This window comes from Aquarana catesbeiana, linkage group LG02 (genome assembly GCF_042186555.1).
Source record: "Aquarana catesbeiana isolate 2022-GZ linkage group LG02, ASM4218655v1, whole genome shotgun sequence".
NCBI classification, from domain to species: Eukaryota; Metazoa; Chordata; class Amphibia; order Anura; family Ranidae; genus Aquarana; species Aquarana catesbeiana.
Genome location: NC_133325.1, coordinates 659,476,410 through 659,495,596, shown reverse-complemented (window position 1 = coordinate 659,495,596; position 19,187 = coordinate 659,476,410). Strand labels below are relative to the sequence as shown.

The 19,187-nt window shown below is 41.7% G+C and overlaps 1 protein-coding gene across 1 annotated transcript in view; it reads right to left on the bottom strand.

The window, feature by feature from the left end:
• Window positions 1–253: 253 nt before the first annotated feature.
• The window catches only part of LOC141128937 (tricarboxylate transport protein, mitochondrial-like), a 59,432-nt gene continuing 40,498 nt past the window's right edge, over window positions 254–19,187 (bottom strand). Inside the window, exons 6-9 of the mRNA XM_073616596.1 lie at window positions 8,015–8,119; window positions 5,871–5,986; window positions 4,014–4,087; window positions 254–3,877 (exon numbers count right to left, since the gene is read on the bottom strand). Coding sequence (XP_073472697.1) covers window positions 3,766–3,877; window positions 4,014–4,087; window positions 5,871–5,986; window positions 8,015–8,119 — 407 coding nt within the window. The 3' untranslated portion in view covers window positions 254–3,765. The remainder of the gene's footprint in view (window positions 3,878–4,013; window positions 4,088–5,870; window positions 5,987–8,014; window positions 8,120–19,187) is intronic.

Below are 19,187 nucleotides of genomic sequence, written 5' to 3'. Positions count from 1 at the left end.
TCACTTGTGACCAACACCTTAGACACTGGCAAAAAAAAACTGATGTGCTCCTGGAAGGAGGAGGGGTTATATAGGGAGTGAACTTCCAGTATTGGGTATACTAGTGTCCATCACCTAAAGGTGGCCTATAACCCATTAAGTAATTACTTAAGGCTCTGTGTTCCATGATGTACGATAAAGAAACTGGGACTCTAGCAAACAGGATGGTGGCCAGCGCCTACTAACGCAAATGACAAAATACACACAGAACATGGACATTTAAAAACAGACCAGACCACACACTGGGCAGTTTATTTACACAAATTACAAAGCAAAATAAGTGTTCTGCCTGTTAAAGGTGTTAGACTGTAGTGTCGCAGATTCAGCAGGTTAGGCAGATATTAAGTCACAAAAGGCTTTTCACAAATGTTTGGCACAAAAACATTAGAAAAATGCAGACAAGCCTAATGTAAGGTGCTAAAGGGAAAGAACTGAAGCAGGCCCCCCTAGAGTCATGTGGGGGAGTCCCCCCCCTCCCCCAAGATGGAGCCAATACAGAAGATACTGAAGTCAACAAGCCGATGTGAAATCTGCAAATGTATATAGGCACAGTGTGGTTCCTGGTGAACTGATATTCTGTAGATAATAATCAGCTCGGTCTACAAATGTTGTGTCCATTGTGAGTGGGCACATATAAGGCTAGCCATATTCTGGTGTCCAGTTCCAACTTCCAGACATATGCCAATAAAGGCCAGGCAGTGAAATGCTCCGCTCAGTATGAATTTGAAGTCTCCAATTTGATTACAATGATTTACAGAGAAGAGCTGACTTGCCCTGAATTTGCCATCAGGTAAATCAAAAAGGTCAGATGTTTTCAGAAAACCTGTTCTTTCAGCAGAATCAATGAAGGTGACTTGCAGTATGTTCCAGTCAAAATTTCAAAACAACCAAGACTGGATACAACCTACAGTTCTTTCATCAAGCCCTTATGAGCCCCACAGCTGTATGAAATTCTTAGATTGCCAGTAACCTCATGTTAATATTTAATCCCATGTTTTTGTGAGCCAGAGATTCTTAAATTTCACCTACCATACATCAATATGAAGTCTAAAGTTCACACCACCAAAGGGAATCCCCCCGGCTAGCTGTTGCATTCCTACAGCCAGCACCCGTGGCTGTCCCCCAAACAGTGCCTGCATCCGATTGTAAGCAATCACTGTTTGGCTGGCAATTTTCCAAACAGGCTCCTTCAAATAAAAGTCAAGCCAGGTGGTGCTACCAGGACCACCCATGGCAGGAATCTCCTAAATTAGAGCCTTAACTGTGATCATTAACCAATTAATCAGAAAAGTTTTCACACTTTGGAAGTGCCCTAGATGTAGGCTCCTTAAAAGCACTATCCCAGAGCCTTACAGCAGCACAGAAAGCCTGGCAAGGGGGTGAAGTCCCATCCAGGTTTTGGGAAAGCCTCTACACAGTACGACAATTGGAACATTACATAAAACTCAAACTGAGGTAATTTAAGGGGACTTTTCGACTTGTGACAAGTCTTCTTAATTACTTTGACAGTTTGTTATGGTTTTATTTGTTGACTGGACTTGCTGTTTTAACTTCTCATATTTACAAGGTTGAGGATTTTACTATCTTGCTTTACATTATCACATTTGTCAGAAAGTGGAACTGAGCTAGAAAGAAATGTGACTGTATCATAAATCACATTCTCATTAATTGGTCAATTTCACTCAAAAACATTGTCATATATTTCCTTAAGATATGGCCGCAATGTGTTTTTGTGTCTGAGAAAAGCAATTTACTTTAGCTTATATTTTTCAACTAGCTAGTAGATCACAAGCTTGAAACCCAATCATGATGCAAACATACAATTTTTGCTTTAGAAAAAAAAAAAAAATATGCTAAAATTCTCTGGAGTGTCTAAACTGGTATTTTTTTTTTAAAACCATTTTAAATTCAGAAGATTAAAATAAGGGGGTGAAACCAAAATCAATCTATGGTTAGAGAAGTACTAAAAATATAAAAATTCAAGAAATCCACCCAGCACTGTGATAAAACAATTGAGGCTCCAGGTAAGCTTTTGCTTAAGCTGGGTAAACATGTATCAAAATTCGTCAGGTTCCTGCTGAACCAGCCAAAATTGTTATACGTGTGTAACCCCCTCTGTTTAACAGAAGCCGATTGTTGGATCGGCCTCTGTTGAATGGTCTTGCAGGAAAAGCAGCATTCGATCAGCCACAGCATAGCACTCACATCAATGGGATTCACCAGCCTGTCTCTGCCACCATTTATCCTAACAGTAGAATGGCTGTATGGAATAGTGACAGTTTGTATTATTGAAAATGTGGGTAAAATTGAGGAAAGGGCCAAGTGGCTCGGGTCACAGCAGTGCAGAATTTTAAGGTATGTTTAGCTATGTAAACTGAATACTCAGTGTTCAGGATTTCTGAGATATTCCAATATTTCCAGTCATGCATGCGTTATGAATAAAAGTACAAACATTCTTTGTAGAAAAACCAATGAGCAAGATCACTGGAATTTGAGGTAATTAAAGAATGACCATCATTAAACCTATAGCTTTAGTCTCACCACCAATAAAAGCAGCAGAAGTGAGGGACTAAAACTGGTGCATGTAGCAATCCAGCTACTTCACCAAGAATACAAAAAAGAAAAAAAAAATACAATAAAAAAAAAAAAAAAAAAGGGAATATAAAATAATGGGGGACATGTGGCAGTCAGCTGAGCCAACATTCGTTCTTGGTCAATAATAGTTGGAGGAAAAAAAAAGTGGGTATATGGTACAGAACAACCTATCAAACTTATTCTTGCTGCTTTTTAAAAATATAAATTAAAAAAAAAGAAGGGGGAGAAGGACAACAGGTGAGATGTGATTGGATGCAGAAACACCACACTTCTTTTCTATAAAATATCCAACAGCATTTGTTTTTGCTAACTGGGAAGGCCCCACATTTAGAGATTACATCGGGCCACTTAAAAGGGTATCCCTTTACCGACAAGTTGCCCATATCAGGTAAGGGGAATCTGTAGTTGAAATACCGTATCTATAGGTGTTGCCATTATGTACCCCTTAAAGCCGGACTGGAAAAACTCCCGGAGACTGCATCATCCCATCCTTCCTTGTTGTTAGGACATTGCTAGGACACTCCCAGTCAATTCAAACCCCTTTGCATGTGTTTTCTTCCCCCTTTTGCAGTAGTTCTGAGCTAAAGGATGCTGTGATGGGAGGAAAAAGTGGACCACACATGTGCAAGGGTTTGAGAGCTCACTCCTGTAATGGTGGGGACGAGCAATAATGGCTGGGAACATCTTAGTAACAAAGCAGGATGAGAAGATGCCATTTTTTGGGAGGTTTATCTGTCAGGCTTACACCTATAATAAGGGCATAATCCAACTTTAAAAACAAACTGCAGTTTTTACTAATGTTACCTGCACATGCAGTTTTTTTGCTAAAGGTGAACTTTAAATGGCTGCAGTTATGTGTCACATACATAGTAAACCTGTCTCTTACTTTGGACCACAATGAATTCCTAGCTCTGTTTGGCAACATTGAGTATGTATTAGCTGGCAAAATTAAGGCAGGTCCAAACAATGCATAAGTTGGCAGATGATATGTACCTAAAGGGTTGGGTATCTTGAGAATTACAATATAACCATGAAGCACAATACACTGGAAAATAAATGTACACGTAGAATTAAGACACTTCAGCCCCTTTTTGCGAGGCTGAGAGATTCTGATTCAAGTAGGAGATGCAATTAGGTTTTCCAGACTCTGTTTAGGACTTTAACTACTTCTTCATAAATAATAAACACAATGGCAACATCCAGGCACACTCTGCCCAAGCGAGGGATGGTCCCCTTGTAGAACCTAATGTTGGGGAAAACAGAGAGAGCAACTTTCACAACTCTGGTCAAAGTGATTACATGCCTGTCACAACACATTACTATGAAGATAGGAAATAAAACAGATGTAACCAATTTACAGGACAATTAAGAATACTTACGCTAAAGGCCCCTCGTTGCGTAGGATTTGGCTTGCACAGTCAAGTGTGTTCTTATATTTATAAGCTTCTAAGCCCTGGCAATTGGAAAACAACATTACTTCTTGGAATTTAAAAAGGACATCCAGTAAGAAAAAAACACTTTAAATACATTCATGCAAGCTGTCCTACCTGGTAAAATATTTCCAATTGTGTTCTGGACTACCCTTCCAAGTAACATAGCTAGGCCAGTAAGCTCCAGCACAGTTAAAAAGAACATATTCACCTGTATTAAAAACTACATTAATCCACCCTTACTAGCACCCTGATGCAAACAGCCTCAGACTTGTGAATGTGTACAGTCGATTGGTTTTCAGTCCAGCAATGCTTCTCTTGGTGACTTATGTTATCCCTTACCCAGAATAGTATAAAGTTGGTACACACTAGATTAGGGATCTCCAAACTACGGCCCTCCAGCTGTTTCGGAACTACACATCCCATGAGACATTGTAAAACCCTAACATTTACAGACATGACGGGAATTGCAGTTCCTGGACAAACAGGAGGGCCATAGTTTGGAGACCCCTGCACTAGATTAATACCATTTAACATTTGTACATTCACACCAAATATGCAGAAGTGTACCCAGGGTTTGAGATTTCCTGAAAAACTTGCCAAAGGAAGTCTGGTACAAACTAGCATTGAGGGACCATGTACCACCTTCATTAGCAATTTAGAACTTGATTGTGGACAGACATGTTTATGGAGCACAGTGCTGTAGTGTGCCAGATTTGTTTTGACTCCTGCTTATCCAGGTTACTCCCTAGGTCCCATTTTAAAACTTAGGAAAGAGAGTTGGGAGCTTGCCCTGCCAAGATCAGAAGACACAGTACTTCTAGATGTGGGACCATGTAAGCAGGTATATTCAAATACCATCAATGTTTAAAGGGAGGAAGAACATTTGAAGGTAAGCAACAAAACTTTTGTTCTGAAGGTAATCAGAAAATTTTTGATGCTGGGGCTTTCTTTGTTGCCTATCGAGGGGAAACTAAGGAGTCCCATAGGAGTCACCAAATCATAGATCCTTCAAAGGGCTTGAGATACCTACCAGCTAAAACAAGATAGTTCCTAAGAACCCAGGACGAACATGGGGTTGCAAATAAGAGTAAACCTGTCTTAAAAAGGAAAACTATGATGATGATTTTCAGTCAATTTTAGGATTTGTTTTTTAAAATGCCCATAGCACTTTACATTTATGTTCTACATTTTTTTTCTAATAATGTGTATAAAATCTTTATTTTACAAATAAACTTGACATCTTAGTTACTCAGCTCTGCAAAAAAAGAAAAAAAAAAAAAAAAAACACTTTTTTTTTTTAGCAGGATTTCCAAGAACAAACAGGTTAGCATGTAAAGAAAAGCCTTGAGTCCCAACTGCTTGCTGTAAATATAAGCGTTTGGCATATTCTTTTAGAAGGCTGTCAACACTGTAGCGTAAAACTGCTGGCAACAAAAGGTACTTATAATCTGTTTTTAAGGCAGACCAAGGCATAGGTAATCTCTATCCAAAAAGCAATGAAACTGTAGTCCTTGATCTGCTCAATGCATAGAGAGCACATGGACACACTCCAAAATCCAGCATAGCTTGTCATGATATAACTTTTTCTTACCCGTTGGGCTTTAGACATTTAGTCACATTCCGTCAATCAAAATGTGTAATCTTCAATACTCTATAAACATATTCAGGATACTGTATATCCTATTGATTTACCCTGGAGTACCAAGATCTGTGGCACTGTGCTTTCACTTGTTTTGTTAAACCATAAATACTAGTTAGACAATCATCAGGTTCCTTAAACAGTAGTTGCACACACAAGCTTACCTGCATTCTGGTCTTGATAACATCTAAAGGTGTATTTCCAAAGACACTGGCAGCCCCAGCAATGGCCCCAAAGGTTCCAGTGATAATGGGATTAATTGTTCTGTCAGGATCATCACCTAAAAACACAATATTCACAAAAGGTTATAGATACATGGTGCAGCATCCGATTGTCATTGAGAGAACTGAAGCTAAAAATGATAGTATCTTGTATTTTATAGTATTACAACTGTTATAACTTACAAAGCCAGTCACAACTCTAATAAACCCCCCCCCCCCACACACTTCCTCCCATGCTTGCCTCCAGGACATCTCCAAAGCCTCTCCCATCCTCTGGAACTCCCTACCCCAATCTGTAGGACTCTACTCTGTCCACTTTCAGACAATCCCTGAAAACTCATCTCCTTAGAGAGGCCGATCCGGCCCCCACCTAACCGTGCATTTATTTTCTCCATTAGCCCATGCTCCACAGCTATTACCTTTTGCACCTCTTGACCTTCCCGCTTACATTGTAAGCTCTAAAAAGCAGGGCCCTCTGATTCCAACCGTATTCCAATTGCACCGTCTGCCTTTATTGTTGTAAAGCGCTGCTTAAACGGTTTTAGATTTTTTTTAAGGTTGGTGTTTATTGATTTCCAAAATCGTACAAAGTTGTACAAGCATAAATACCAAAACAATCACAGTGAACTTACAGCCTAATTTTCTCACAACATTTTGGAGATCTCCCATTAGTGTATGTAAGCTGGTAAAATGGAAAAGCTGAATGTATTAGTTGTTTCCACTCCGAGAGTGTAGATGGAAAGCATCTCTTCCAGGTAAGATCATTTTTTTGGCATTGAAGTATAGAGTATACATTGTCATTTTTGGAATGAGAGCTACTTGGTAGATCCTCCACTAGCCTCAACAGGCAGAACCAAAGGCACTGGATATTTGGGAGATCCATAGCCTATTTAGGGATTTTCAATTGGCACTAGTAGAGGTTAGATACTCTAAGCAGCATCAGTCCTGTGGAGGCTCATCCATATGGGCTCTTGTGGCAGTCTCTCTCTCTCGTAGAGGATCCAGGGAGTGATCAGTAGACTAGCCGGAAGGACAAGAGGAGAGCTGCTTCAGCCGGGATCTTGTGAGAGTTCAACTGAGTTGGCATTGGGGGGGAGCTCAGCCCCGGACAGATGATGATCTCTGATGCTGCTGGCAGTGGCAGGCTAGAGAGCGGGAGTCTCGGGCATTATATGAGGCAATGGCATAAGGCTGATACTTACATTGGAAAGACCGTAGGATTTCACTGTGTGAATGCAGAGCCTGTTCAATTGGCTATGTATGACTGGGTGTTGTATTGTGGTAACTAGTAGAGGGTGGCTTGGTCGGTGTCTCTGCTTGTCACCTGATAGAACAAAGAGGTGACAGGTGAGGACTCAAAGCAGAGAGTGAGCCAGTCACACTTGAGGTAGCAGCTAGCGGCACCTTCTCTGCTCATCGCTCACCCAAACTTCCTCTACTTGGCACTGCCTACTCATCCCCTGGACACCTGTTAGGTACTCTGCTCACATCCAGGACCTGATAGCAGCTAATCTCACTTTTACTGTGGAACTGAAGAAAAGATAATCTTAAAAAGGGAAGAAAGATCATTGAGGCTGGGTTTACACTACTGCGATGTCAGACATTGCATACGATTTGCACCGCATTACAGTTTGTATGGCTGAATTTGCACGAAAATGTTGCCGGACCCTTTTTTGGTCCACACTGGAATCGGATCGCATGGGCGATCCTAATCCTTCACCCTTTCACAGTTCGCACTGCGATCCAATCTGGGGGTGTCATTAAATTTGTATTGACTGCTGCAGCGGTTCACATAGGGCAGTGTGAACTGCCAGCGAGAGATGTGTGATGCGGAAACCCGCACTCGAATCGCGCTGGGTCACATGTATGAACCCAGCCTGAAAGAAAGGAGATCTCTGAAGGGAAGAAGAGATTGCTGAAAAAAAAAAAAAAAAAAGGCTGGGTCTGGCACCCCACCATCTTAAAACTTCAGTTGCCACTACATTAGTGGTTTGCTACTGTAGCATAATTACACTATGTGTGTCAAAGCACAATCTATAAATACAAGACAATATATTTTACATTGTAAAATTATCCATCCCACTCACCTTTATACCAGTTACGTAGAGAGGTCATGACATAGAACCGGATTGCCTGGTTGGAACCTTGCTTTAGAATGGTTGGGGTCAGGCCCTGATAGGTACCACGTAATCCTAGAAGAGATGAAACATAAGCATTGATAATAGCAATGTCCATTGAAAACCCACTACATAATGGGTTGCATTGTTTACATTGAAAAACTATTACATTTAAAATGGCCCAGCTAACCCCAAACTAACATTAAAAGGGTTTTAATTTTGTAGATGCTGGAGATTAAAGCGGTTCCCGCCTGCCACATAGTCTAATGACGGCCAGGCGGGACGGCTCTAGTTCTGGGAGGTGTCATAGGACTTCCTTCCATTCTTGGTGTGTGGCGATCAGTGGTGAGCTGTGTCCCTAGGACACATTGCATCAATGGTCGGGGTAAAGAGCCAATGACAGTGGCTTTTTACCACCCGATCGTCTGTGTCCAATCACAAATGATTAAAAAGATAAATCTGCAGCGCTTTACTAAATAGGCAAAATACTGGAACGCCAAAGAATATAACAAAACTATCCTACCAAGAAGATACAAATAAAAATCCCAGGTAAAAAGGTGGAGGGATAAGTGATGCGTTAATGCTTAGAAGGTAATTAAATGTAACATGACACTAATAACCAAAGCAGGAGATAAAGCTCCAGGTAAAGGTCAGGTTCATATCAATTGATTTTCCACTACTTCTGTGCAACCAAGGATCACGCCAAACCAATGTTGCATCAAAGAGTGAGGCTAATTGTGAACTAAATAACTGGGATCCAAATAATTAATAGCCGTTTCTATATAAAATCCCTAATAACATCAAAAACAATATAACCAGCCCGTGAGTGTGAAATTAATTAGATCCGTACACTTCAACAACAATGAATTCTTCAAATTCCACCACTCTAATAGATAAGTTTACAAAATATGTGCAGATAACATTCAGTGCAGCATCCAAAAATTATATAAAAAAAAAAAAAAAAAAGTGTCAAGTGAAATACTGAAACATCCAAACTGCAACAAATGTTTCAAATCTAAAAGTACGTATTAAATAAATAATGAACTAATAAAAACAAACAATCAGTGTAACATCCAAAGAGTGTTTAAGAGTAAAGTGAAGCGCACCAAAAGGTGTAGGAGAACAGTGTCCAACACAAATTGATACACAAAGTGTAATAAATAAATACTGTGACTCCCAAGGTAAATTAAAAAATATTTTGAAAAAAGCAGACAACAAAAGTCCCATATATATTCAAATAAAGCGTTGAAAGAATCTCATTCAAATCTCCTTCGTGACAAATTGCAAATATCTTCCACAAATCCCCAGTGATAAACCAAAAGGTGTAATGGTGATAATGGTTCCCCCAGCCTCTCACCTCCCGGCTGAACGATAACAGCCTTATAGCAGCCTCACAATCTCTGTGCTTCCAGGTGGTTTAAAACGAAGTCAGCTCACGGCAGAGCGATACCGGCCTTATGGCAGATGATGAAGCAACCTCCCGATCTCCGTGCTTCCAAGTGGGAGTCACAGTATTTATTTATTACACTTTGTGTATCAATTTGTGTTGGACAATGTTCTCCTACACCTTTTGGTGCGCTTCACTTTACTCTTAAACACTCTTTGGCTGTTACACTGATTGTTTGTTTTTATTAGTTCATTATTTATTTAATACGTACTTTTAGATTTGAAACATTTGTTGCAGTTTGGATGTTTCAGTATTTCACTTGACACTTTTTTTTTTTGTTTTGTTTTATATAATTTTTGGATGCTGCACTGAATGTTATCTGCACATATTTTGTAAACTTATCTATTAGAGTGGTGGAATTTGAAGAATTCATTGTTGTTGAAGTGTACGGATCTAATTAATTTCACACTCACGGGCTGGTTATATTGTTTTTTGATGTTATTAGGGATTTTATATAGAAACGGCTATTAATTATTTGGATCCCAGTTATTTAGTTCACAATTAGCCTCACTCTTTGATGCAACATTGGTTTGGCGTGATCCTTGGTTGCACAGAAGTAGTGGAAAATCAATTGATATGAACCTGACCTTTACCTGGAGCTTTATCTCCTGGTTTGGTTATTAGTGTCATGTTACATTTAATTACCTTCTTTTGAGTCTTAGTAAGCATTAACGCATCACTTATCCCTCCACCTTTTTACCTGGGATTTTTATTTGTATCTTCTTGGTAGGATAGTTTTGTTATATTCTTTGGCATTCCAGTATTTTGCCCATTTAGTAAAGCGCCGCAGATTTATCTTTTTAATCATTTGTTTTTTGGTGTGTGAACACTATTATTTGTGGCAGCTACTCTTTCCTACTTTGCGGAGTCTGATTTTGTATATTTTTAGTGGATATAGTTATCTTTATTTTTTAAATATTTATTTGTTTTTATTTGGTGTGCGCACAAGTATCCATTACTCTTCATAACATGTGTCCAATCACAGCTGCTCACGATGTAAAAAACACACTTGCTGGTTATCAACATTCTCTTCCTCATGTTGTTACAACGCGAGGAGAGAGCCAGTAACCGGCTAGTGTGAAAGGGACCTCTGCACAGATAATCTGGGCATTGATCATCAGTGTCCTGTTTATTAGTGTGTGCAGCCTATTAGAGCACATGAGCAAAATGAGAAAGATAACCTGTTTGCAAAATTTTATAAACAGAAATGAAGAAAAATTTTGGGTAGTGTTGCATGACCGCGCAATTGTCATTCAAATTGCGACAGTGCTGAAAGCTGAAAATTGGCCTGGGCAGAAAGGGGGTAAAAGTGCCTGGTAGCCAAGTGGTTAAACAACCTGACAGTCTTCTGCCTCTCAGGGCTTGATTGTTCCTGGGTCTGAGTACTTGTTGCAGCCATTAACAGGAGTACCATTCCCTGTGTTTTAGATTATATTATGGAGAATGCAACAGAGAATACTGGAACAAAGTAACACACCAAGGAAGCCAGGGACTGTCTCCTGTACTTTTTATATCCAAAATATCACTTTTGGGTGGACAGATCCTTTAATAAATACAGTTTAGAAGACCATTTTCTAACTACAGGTAGCTATGACTTTTTTTTTTTTTTTTTTTTTTTTTTTAGGAGAAAACTATTACATTAATCTGCAAATTACATATTAGAAAACCCTCCCTATACCAACTTCTAAATAAATGCATGCCATTTACTTCAATTTTTTTCTTTTTAGTTAAAGCAGAACACTCACCTCAGCGCCATCAATGCGGTGTCCTTGAGCTCCAGACGACATTTACTGAGAGGATTCAGCATTGCTGAATTTGTACAGTGCACTGCTTGTGCGCAACTTACTGTACAAGGGCGGACAGGCAGTTAAGTAGCGTTAATGCAAAGAGACAAAGCATGCCTCTTCTGCATTAAAAATCCTGCCTATCCGCCAAATTTTATTTACATACAGTGCATCCGGAAAGTATTCACAGCGTTTCACTTTTTCCACATTTTGTTAGGTTACAGCCTTATTCAAAAATGGATTAAATTCATTATTGTCCTCAAAATTCTACAAACAATACCCCATAATGACAACGTGAAAGAAGTTTTTTGAAATCTCTGCAGTTTTTTTTTAATCATTTCACCCCCGGAAGATTTGGCTGCTCAATGACCAGAGCACTTTTTACAATTTGGCACGGCTAACTGGTAATTGCGCAAAATACATCGCAAAATACATTCTGCTGCTTCTCCCGAGTACGGGGATACCACGTGTGGGACTTTTTGGGAGCCTAGCCGCCTACAGGACCCCAAAAACCAATCACTGCCTTTCAGGATTTCTAAGGGCGTAAATTTTTGATTTCACACCTCACTACCCCATCAGTTTCGAAGGCCATAAAATGCCAAGACAGTACAACACCCCTCCCCCCCCCCATGACCCCATTTTGGAAAGTAGACATCCCAAGCTATTTGCCGAGAGGCATGTTGAGTATTTTGCAGATCTCGCTTTTTGTCACACAGTTTGTTTTTAAAAAAAAAAAATTGTTTTTCTTCATTTTCAAAAACAAATGAGCTGCAAAAAACTCACCATGCCTCTTAGCAAATACCTTGGTGTCTACTTTCCAAAATGGGGTCATTTGTGGGGGCTTTGTGCATTTCAGGGCCTCCGTAACTGATAGGTAGTGAAATAACCATTTTACTCCCTTAGAAATCCTGAAGGCGGTGCTTGGTTTTCGGGGTCCTGTACACGCCTAGGCTCCCAAAAAAATCTCACAAGTGGTATCCCCGTACTCAGGAGAAGCAGCAGAATGTATTTTGGGGTGCAATTCCACATATGCCCATGGCATTTTTTTGCAGATAAATATTTAGTGACAACTTTGTGCAAAAAAATAAATAAAGTTTGTAAGTTTCCCGAAACTTGTGGCAAATATAAAATATTCCATGGACTCAACATGCCTATCAGCAAATAGCTTGGGGTGTCTACTTTTCAAAAAGGGGTCATTTGGGGGGGAGTTTTGAACTGTCCTGGCATTTTATGCACAAGATTAGAAGCTTATGTCACACATCAACCACTCTAACCACTTGAAGACAGAGCCCTTTGTTTACATGAAAATTTATATTTATTTTATATATATATATATTTTTTTTTTTTTTGCACTTATATAAAACTGTAAACATTCCAGATTAGGGTCTCTCAAAATGTGATGGCCATCTCGTCTTTCGAGACCCTGTGTTAGTGTGCCCTAGGACAGTGTAGTGCTGTACCCTACGCTAATACTCCACTAGTGTGTGGTAGCGTTTGAAACAGTCACCGATGCAGAGACCAGGTTGGTCAGGTTGACCAATATGTGCCGAACGCGAGTGTCAGATCCCTGCCCTCCTCGCTAACTTGCGACGAAGGACCGGCCAACCTCACACCACGCTGTCACTTACGTCACAATGCCACTTTCAGCTGCGCCCAGCACAAAGATGCGAGCAGCCTGATAGCGATTGTTACTGGGCCAATTACACAATTAACCCTTTAACTGCCACCACCCCCGTTTTAAAAGACCGAGCCGGGGGAGACTCGTAATTTTAGCAATACCAATTATAATTTTAGAATAAGCATCTGCACACACACTGCCACCACAGACAGATCTGCTCAGAAGTCTTACTCTACAACAGTAGCGCCCTTTAAGAGGCAGGTTCATTTATAGCTTGCATTAAGAGCTTTAGAGACAAGGTTAACACTTTTCAACACAAGGGTTTATTATGAAAAGGTCAAAGTTGATGCAAATAAAACATTTACAGAAAAAAGATGTTTCAAAAAGATAAAGACAATATACAGCCACAAAGAAATAAGGTAGAATTGGATAGAATACTTGCAATTAATGTCCGAGGGTTGATCAGAGCTCGATCGATCACAGGAGGGACAATAAAAGCTGGTGTCATGCCTAAATCCACGTTTTCTGCAGACACGTCATCTTCTTTGGGCAGGGGTACCAGGGAGGACATACGGAAAATGCCTCTCATGCAGCTGGTTCACTGCATTTGCGTTGGGAAGGTGGGCCATAGTACCATCTGGAAACAGAAGGGCTGTGACGAGCTCTTCCTGGAATCGTAGGAAGGATCCAGTTTAACCAGAAGCTTTGTATAGCACAAAAGCATTCAGCAGAGCCAATTGGAATAAATGCCAATTGGAATAAATATACAGACTGTTTTATACCAGCGTCTAGCCTTACGGGCAATTAGATACGGCTCCAACAACTGGTCGTTGAGGTCCACCCCTCCCATGTTAAGGTTGTATTCGTGGACACAAGGGTTTCTCCACAACACCAGTCACCATAGGAATTTGGACTGTCGTATCTGTGTGAAGGTAGGACAGAACAAAAACATTCCGTGAATCACTCCACTTCACTGCTAATTATTACATTTCAAGCAGGCTTTCCCCCCTCCCCTCCCCCCCGTCTAAGTCGGGACTCTACAAGCCGTTGGGGGAAGCCCCGACGATTAGATTGCACGGTGCCACATATGCCAATTCCAAAATCAAAAAAGGTGACTAAAAAGTGGCACGCTTCTTTTATAATTGTCCACGTACAAGTGGTACCCCTTTCTGAATAAGGGTGACACCAAGTCCCACACAATCTTACCAGTGCTCCCTATGTAGTCTGGGCAGTTCTCCGGCTCTATGTGACTATCTCTTCCCTCGTAAACCAGAAAACTGTATGTATAGCCTGTGGTCCTGTCACAGAGCTTATACATCTTGACCCCATATCTGGCATGCTTGCTGGGAAGATACTATTTGATAGACAAGCGGCCAGAAAACGTAATCAGGGGCTCATCAACGCAGACAACTTGTTCAGGAGTAAACAAGGCTGCAAACTGCTGGTTGAAGTTTTTTATGAGGGGCAGCATTTTGTGGAGCCGATTGTATCCAGGGTCACTCCGAGGACAACAGAGTTCATTGTCATTGAAATGCATGAACCGTAAGATATGCTTGTATCGTGTCCTGGTCATGGAGGCAGAGAACATGGGCATATAGTGAATTGGGTCAGTGGACCAATAGGACCGCAACTCACTCTTTTTAGTAATACCCATGAGGAGGGATAGGCCCAGAAAGGTCCTAAATTCGGAGACCGTAATAGGTCTCCAATCTCTGGCAAGGATCATCTGGGGATGAGCGGCGATGAATTGACCAGCATACAAATTGCTTTGGTCCACAATAGATCTATAAAGATCTTCCATGAAAAACAGCAAATACAAATCAAGTGACGTAAAATCAACTGTTTCCACACGAATTCCGGGTTGGCCAGTAAATGGGGGAAGTACGGGTGCTGCAGAAGTGGTGGGCTCCCAATTCAGATTGGCAAATGCAGCAGGAAGGGCACTATGGGCTCGACGGGCCTGTGTTTGTCGTCTTCTTGGTGGCTGCGGGACAATAGTTGTGCTAGCCACCTCCCCAGCTTGAACTGCACTTATGGGACTTCGCCACGTCACCACGTGATACTGCAGTTCTAATTTGACTATGACCAGGATGTACTAGGCCGCTGGTTCTTGCCAGTTCACCAGAAGGATAAGCGGCACCAGTAGTGGCTCCCTGCTCCATACGGGAGCCTGGCAGTTCTTGCACCTCAACAACAGCAGAAGAACGGGGTCGGGTATTCCTGTCCTTGGCAGGGACCACTACTCCGTCATCAGAGCTATCTGTCAGGGTGCCACTGCTGTCTACTGGTTCATGTTCTGAGCCTGAATCTGACAGATGGGTGACTCATCTGTCAGGTTCAGAAACCTGTAGGCCTCTTTACTAGTGTACCTTTGATTGGACATTTTGGCCTCTAAATTTACTGGTACACTAGTGAGACTCACAGGGAGGGGGAAAAAAAAAAAGCACCTTAACCACTTGCCGACCGCCTTACGCATATATACGTGAGCAGAATGGCACGGGCAGGCAAAATCACGTACCCATACGTGATTGCCTTCCCGCGGGCGGGGGGTCCGATCGGACCCCCCCCCCCCCCCCCCGGTGCCAGCGGCGGTCGGCATTTGGCTAGGAGCGATGAGAGACAAGGGGGAGACAAGGGGGAGACCATCCGATCGTGGCCCCCCCCTCGCGATCGCTCCCAGCCAATGAGGAACATCCCCTGCCTGTGTATAGTACACACAGGCAGAGGATGTGATGTCATCTCTCCTCGGCTCGGCAGTTTCCGTTCTAGCGCCGAGGAGAGAAGACATGTAAGTGCACCAACACTCACACACACACACAGTAGAACATGCCAGGCACACAAAACACCCCCCGATCCCCCCCCAATCACCCCTCCCCCCTCCCTGTCACAAACTGACACCAGCAGTTTTTTTTTTTTTTTTTTATGATTACTGCATGGTGTCAGTTAGTGACAGTTACTGTGGTAGGACAGTGAGTGTTACCCCCTTTAGGTCTACGGTACCCCCCTAACCCCCCCTAATAAATTTTTAACCCCTTGATCACCCCCTGTCACCAGTGTCGCTAAGCGATCATTTTTCTGATCGCTGTATTAGTGTCGCTGGTGACGCTAGTTAGGAACGTAAATATTTAGGTTCGCCGTCAGCATTTTATAGCGACAGGGACCCCCATATACTATCTAATAAATGTTTTAACCCCTTGATTGCCCCCTAGTTAACCCTTTCACCACTGTTCACCGTATAACTGTTACGGGCGACGCTGGTTAGTTGGTTTATTTTTCATAGTGTCAGGGCACCCGCCGTTTATTACCGAATAAAGGTTTAGCCCCCTGATCGCCCGGCGGTGATATGCGTCGCCCCAGGCAGCGTCAGATTAGCGCCAGTACCACTAACACCCACGCACGCAGCATACGCCTCCCTTAGTGGTATAGTATCTGAACGCATCAATATCTGATCTGATCAGATCTATACTAGCATCCCCAGCAGTTTAGGGTTCCCAAAAACGCAGTGTTAGCGGGATCAGCCCAGATATCTGCTAGCACCTGCGTTTTGCCCCTCCGCCCGGCCCAGCCCAGCCCACCCAAGTGCAGTATCGATCGATCACTGTCACTTACAAAACGCTAAACGCATAACTGCAGCGTTCGCAGAGTCAGGCCTGATCCCTGCGATCGCTAACAGTTTTTTTGGTAGCGTTTTGGTGAACTGGCAAGCACCAGCGGCCTAGTACACCCCGGTCGTAGTCAAACCAGCACTGCAGTAACACTTGGTGACGTGGCGAGTCCCATAAGTGCAGTTCAAGCTGGTGAGGTGGCAAGCACAAGTAGTGTCCCGCTGCCACCAAAAAGACAAACACAGGCCCGTCGTGCCCATAATGCCCTTCCTGCTGCATTCGCCAATCCTAATTGGGAACCGACCATTCTGCAGTGCCCGTACTTCCCCCATTCACATCCCCAACCAAATGCAGTCGGCTGCATGAGAGGCATTTTCTTTATGTCCTCCCGAGTACCCCTACCCAACGAATCCCCCCAAAAAAGGGCAGCAAGCGCGGATATAGGCGTGACACCCGCTATTATTGTCTCTCCTGTCCTGACAATCCTGGTCTTTGCATTGGTGAATGTTTTGAACGCTACCATTCACTAGTTGAGTATTAGCGTAGGGTACAGCATTGCACAGACTAGGCACACTTTCACAGGGTCTCCCAAGATGCCATCACATTTTGAGAGACCCGAACCTGGAACCGGTTACAGTTATAAAAGTTAGTTACAAAAAAAAAAAAAAAAACACAACACATACAAAAATATAAAATAAAAAAAAAAATAGCTGTCGTTTTATTGTTCTCTCTCTCTCTATTCTCTCTATTGTTCTGCTCTTTTTTACTGTATTCTATTCTGCAATGTTTTATTGTTATTATGTTTTATCATGTTTGTTTTTCAGGTCTGCAATTTTTTATACTTTACCGTTTACTGTGCTTTATTGTTAACCATTTTTTTGTCTTCAGGTACGCCATTCACGACTTTGAGTGGTTATACCAGCATGATGCCTGCAGGTTTAGGTATCATCTTGGTATCATTCTTTTCAGCCAGCGGTCGGCTTTCATGTAAAAGCAATCCTAGCGGCTAATTAGCCTCTAGACTGTTTTTACAAGCAGTGGGAGGGAATGCCCCCCCCCCCCCGTCTTCCGTGTTTTTCTCTGGCTCTCCTGTCTCAACAGAGAACCTGAGAATGCAGCCGGTGATTCAGCCAGCTGACCATAGAGCTGATCAGAGACCAGAGTGGCTCCAAACATCTCTATGGCCTAAGAAACCGGAAGCTACGAGCATTTCATGACTTAGATTTCGCCGGATGTAAACAGCGCCATTGGGAAATTGGGAAAGCATTTTATCACACCGATCTTGGTGTGGTCAGATGCTTTGAGGGCAGAGGAGAAATCTAGGGTCTAATAGACCCCAATTTTTTCAAAAAAAGAGTACCTGTCACCACCTATTGCTATGATAGGGGATATTTACATTCCCTGAGATAACAATAAAAATGATTTAAAAAAAAAAAAAAAAAAAAAAAAAAAGGAACAGTTTAAAAATAAGATAAAAAAGCAAAAAAATAAATAAATAAATAAATAAATAAAAAAAAAAAAAAAAAAAAAAAAAAAAGCACCCCTGTCCCCCCTGCTCTCGCGCTAAGGCAAACGCGAGCGTCGGTCTGGCGTCAAATGTAAACAGCAATTGCACCATGCATGTGAGGTATCACCGCGAAGGTCAGATCGAGGGCAGTAATTTTAGCAGTAGACCTCCTCTGTAAATCTAAAGTGGTAACCTGTAAAGGCTTTTAAAAATGTATTTAGTTTGTCGCCACTGCGCGTTTGTGCGCAATTTTAAAGCATGTCATGTTTGGTATCCATGTACTCGGCCTAAGATCATCTTTTTTATTTCATCAAACATTTGGGCAATATAGTGTGTTTTAGTGCATTAAAATTTAAAAAAGTGTGTTTTTCCCTCAAAAAATGCGTTTGAAAAATCGCTGCGCAAATACTGTGTGAAAAAAAAAAATGAAACACCCACCATTTTAATCTGTAGGGCATTTGCTTTAAAAAATATATAATGTTTGGGGGTTCAAAGTAATTTTCTTGCAAAACCCCCCCCCCCCCCAAATGACCCCATTTTGGAAAGTAGACATCCCAAGCTATTTGCTGAGAGGTATAGTGAGTATTTTGCAGACCTCACTTTTTGTCACAAAGTTTTGAAAATTGAAAAAAAAAAAATTTTTTTTCTTGTCTTTCTTTATTTTCAAAAACAAATGAGAGCTGCAAAATACTCGCCATGCCTCTCAGCAAATAGCTTGGGGTATCTACTTTCCAAAATGGGGTCATTTGGGGGGGGGGGGTTTGTGCCACCTGGGCATTCCATGGCCTCCGAAACTGTGATAGGCAGTGAAGAGTAAAATAAAAAATGTACGCCCTTAGAAATCCTGAAGGCAGTGATTGGTTTTCGGGGCCCCGTACGCGGCTAGGCTTCTAAAAAGTCCCATACATGTGGTATCCCCATACTCAGGAGAAGAAGCTAAATGTATTTTGGGGTGCAATTCCACATATGCCCATGGCCTGTGTGAGTAATATATCATTTAGTGACAACTTTTTGTAATTTTTTTTTTTTTTTGTCATTAATCACTTGGGACAAAAAAAATTAATATTCAATGGGCTCAACATGCCTCTCAGCAATTTCCTTGGGGTGTCTACTTTCCAAAATGGGGTAATTTGTGGGGGTTTTGTACTGCCCTGCCATTTTAGCACCTCAAGAAACGACATA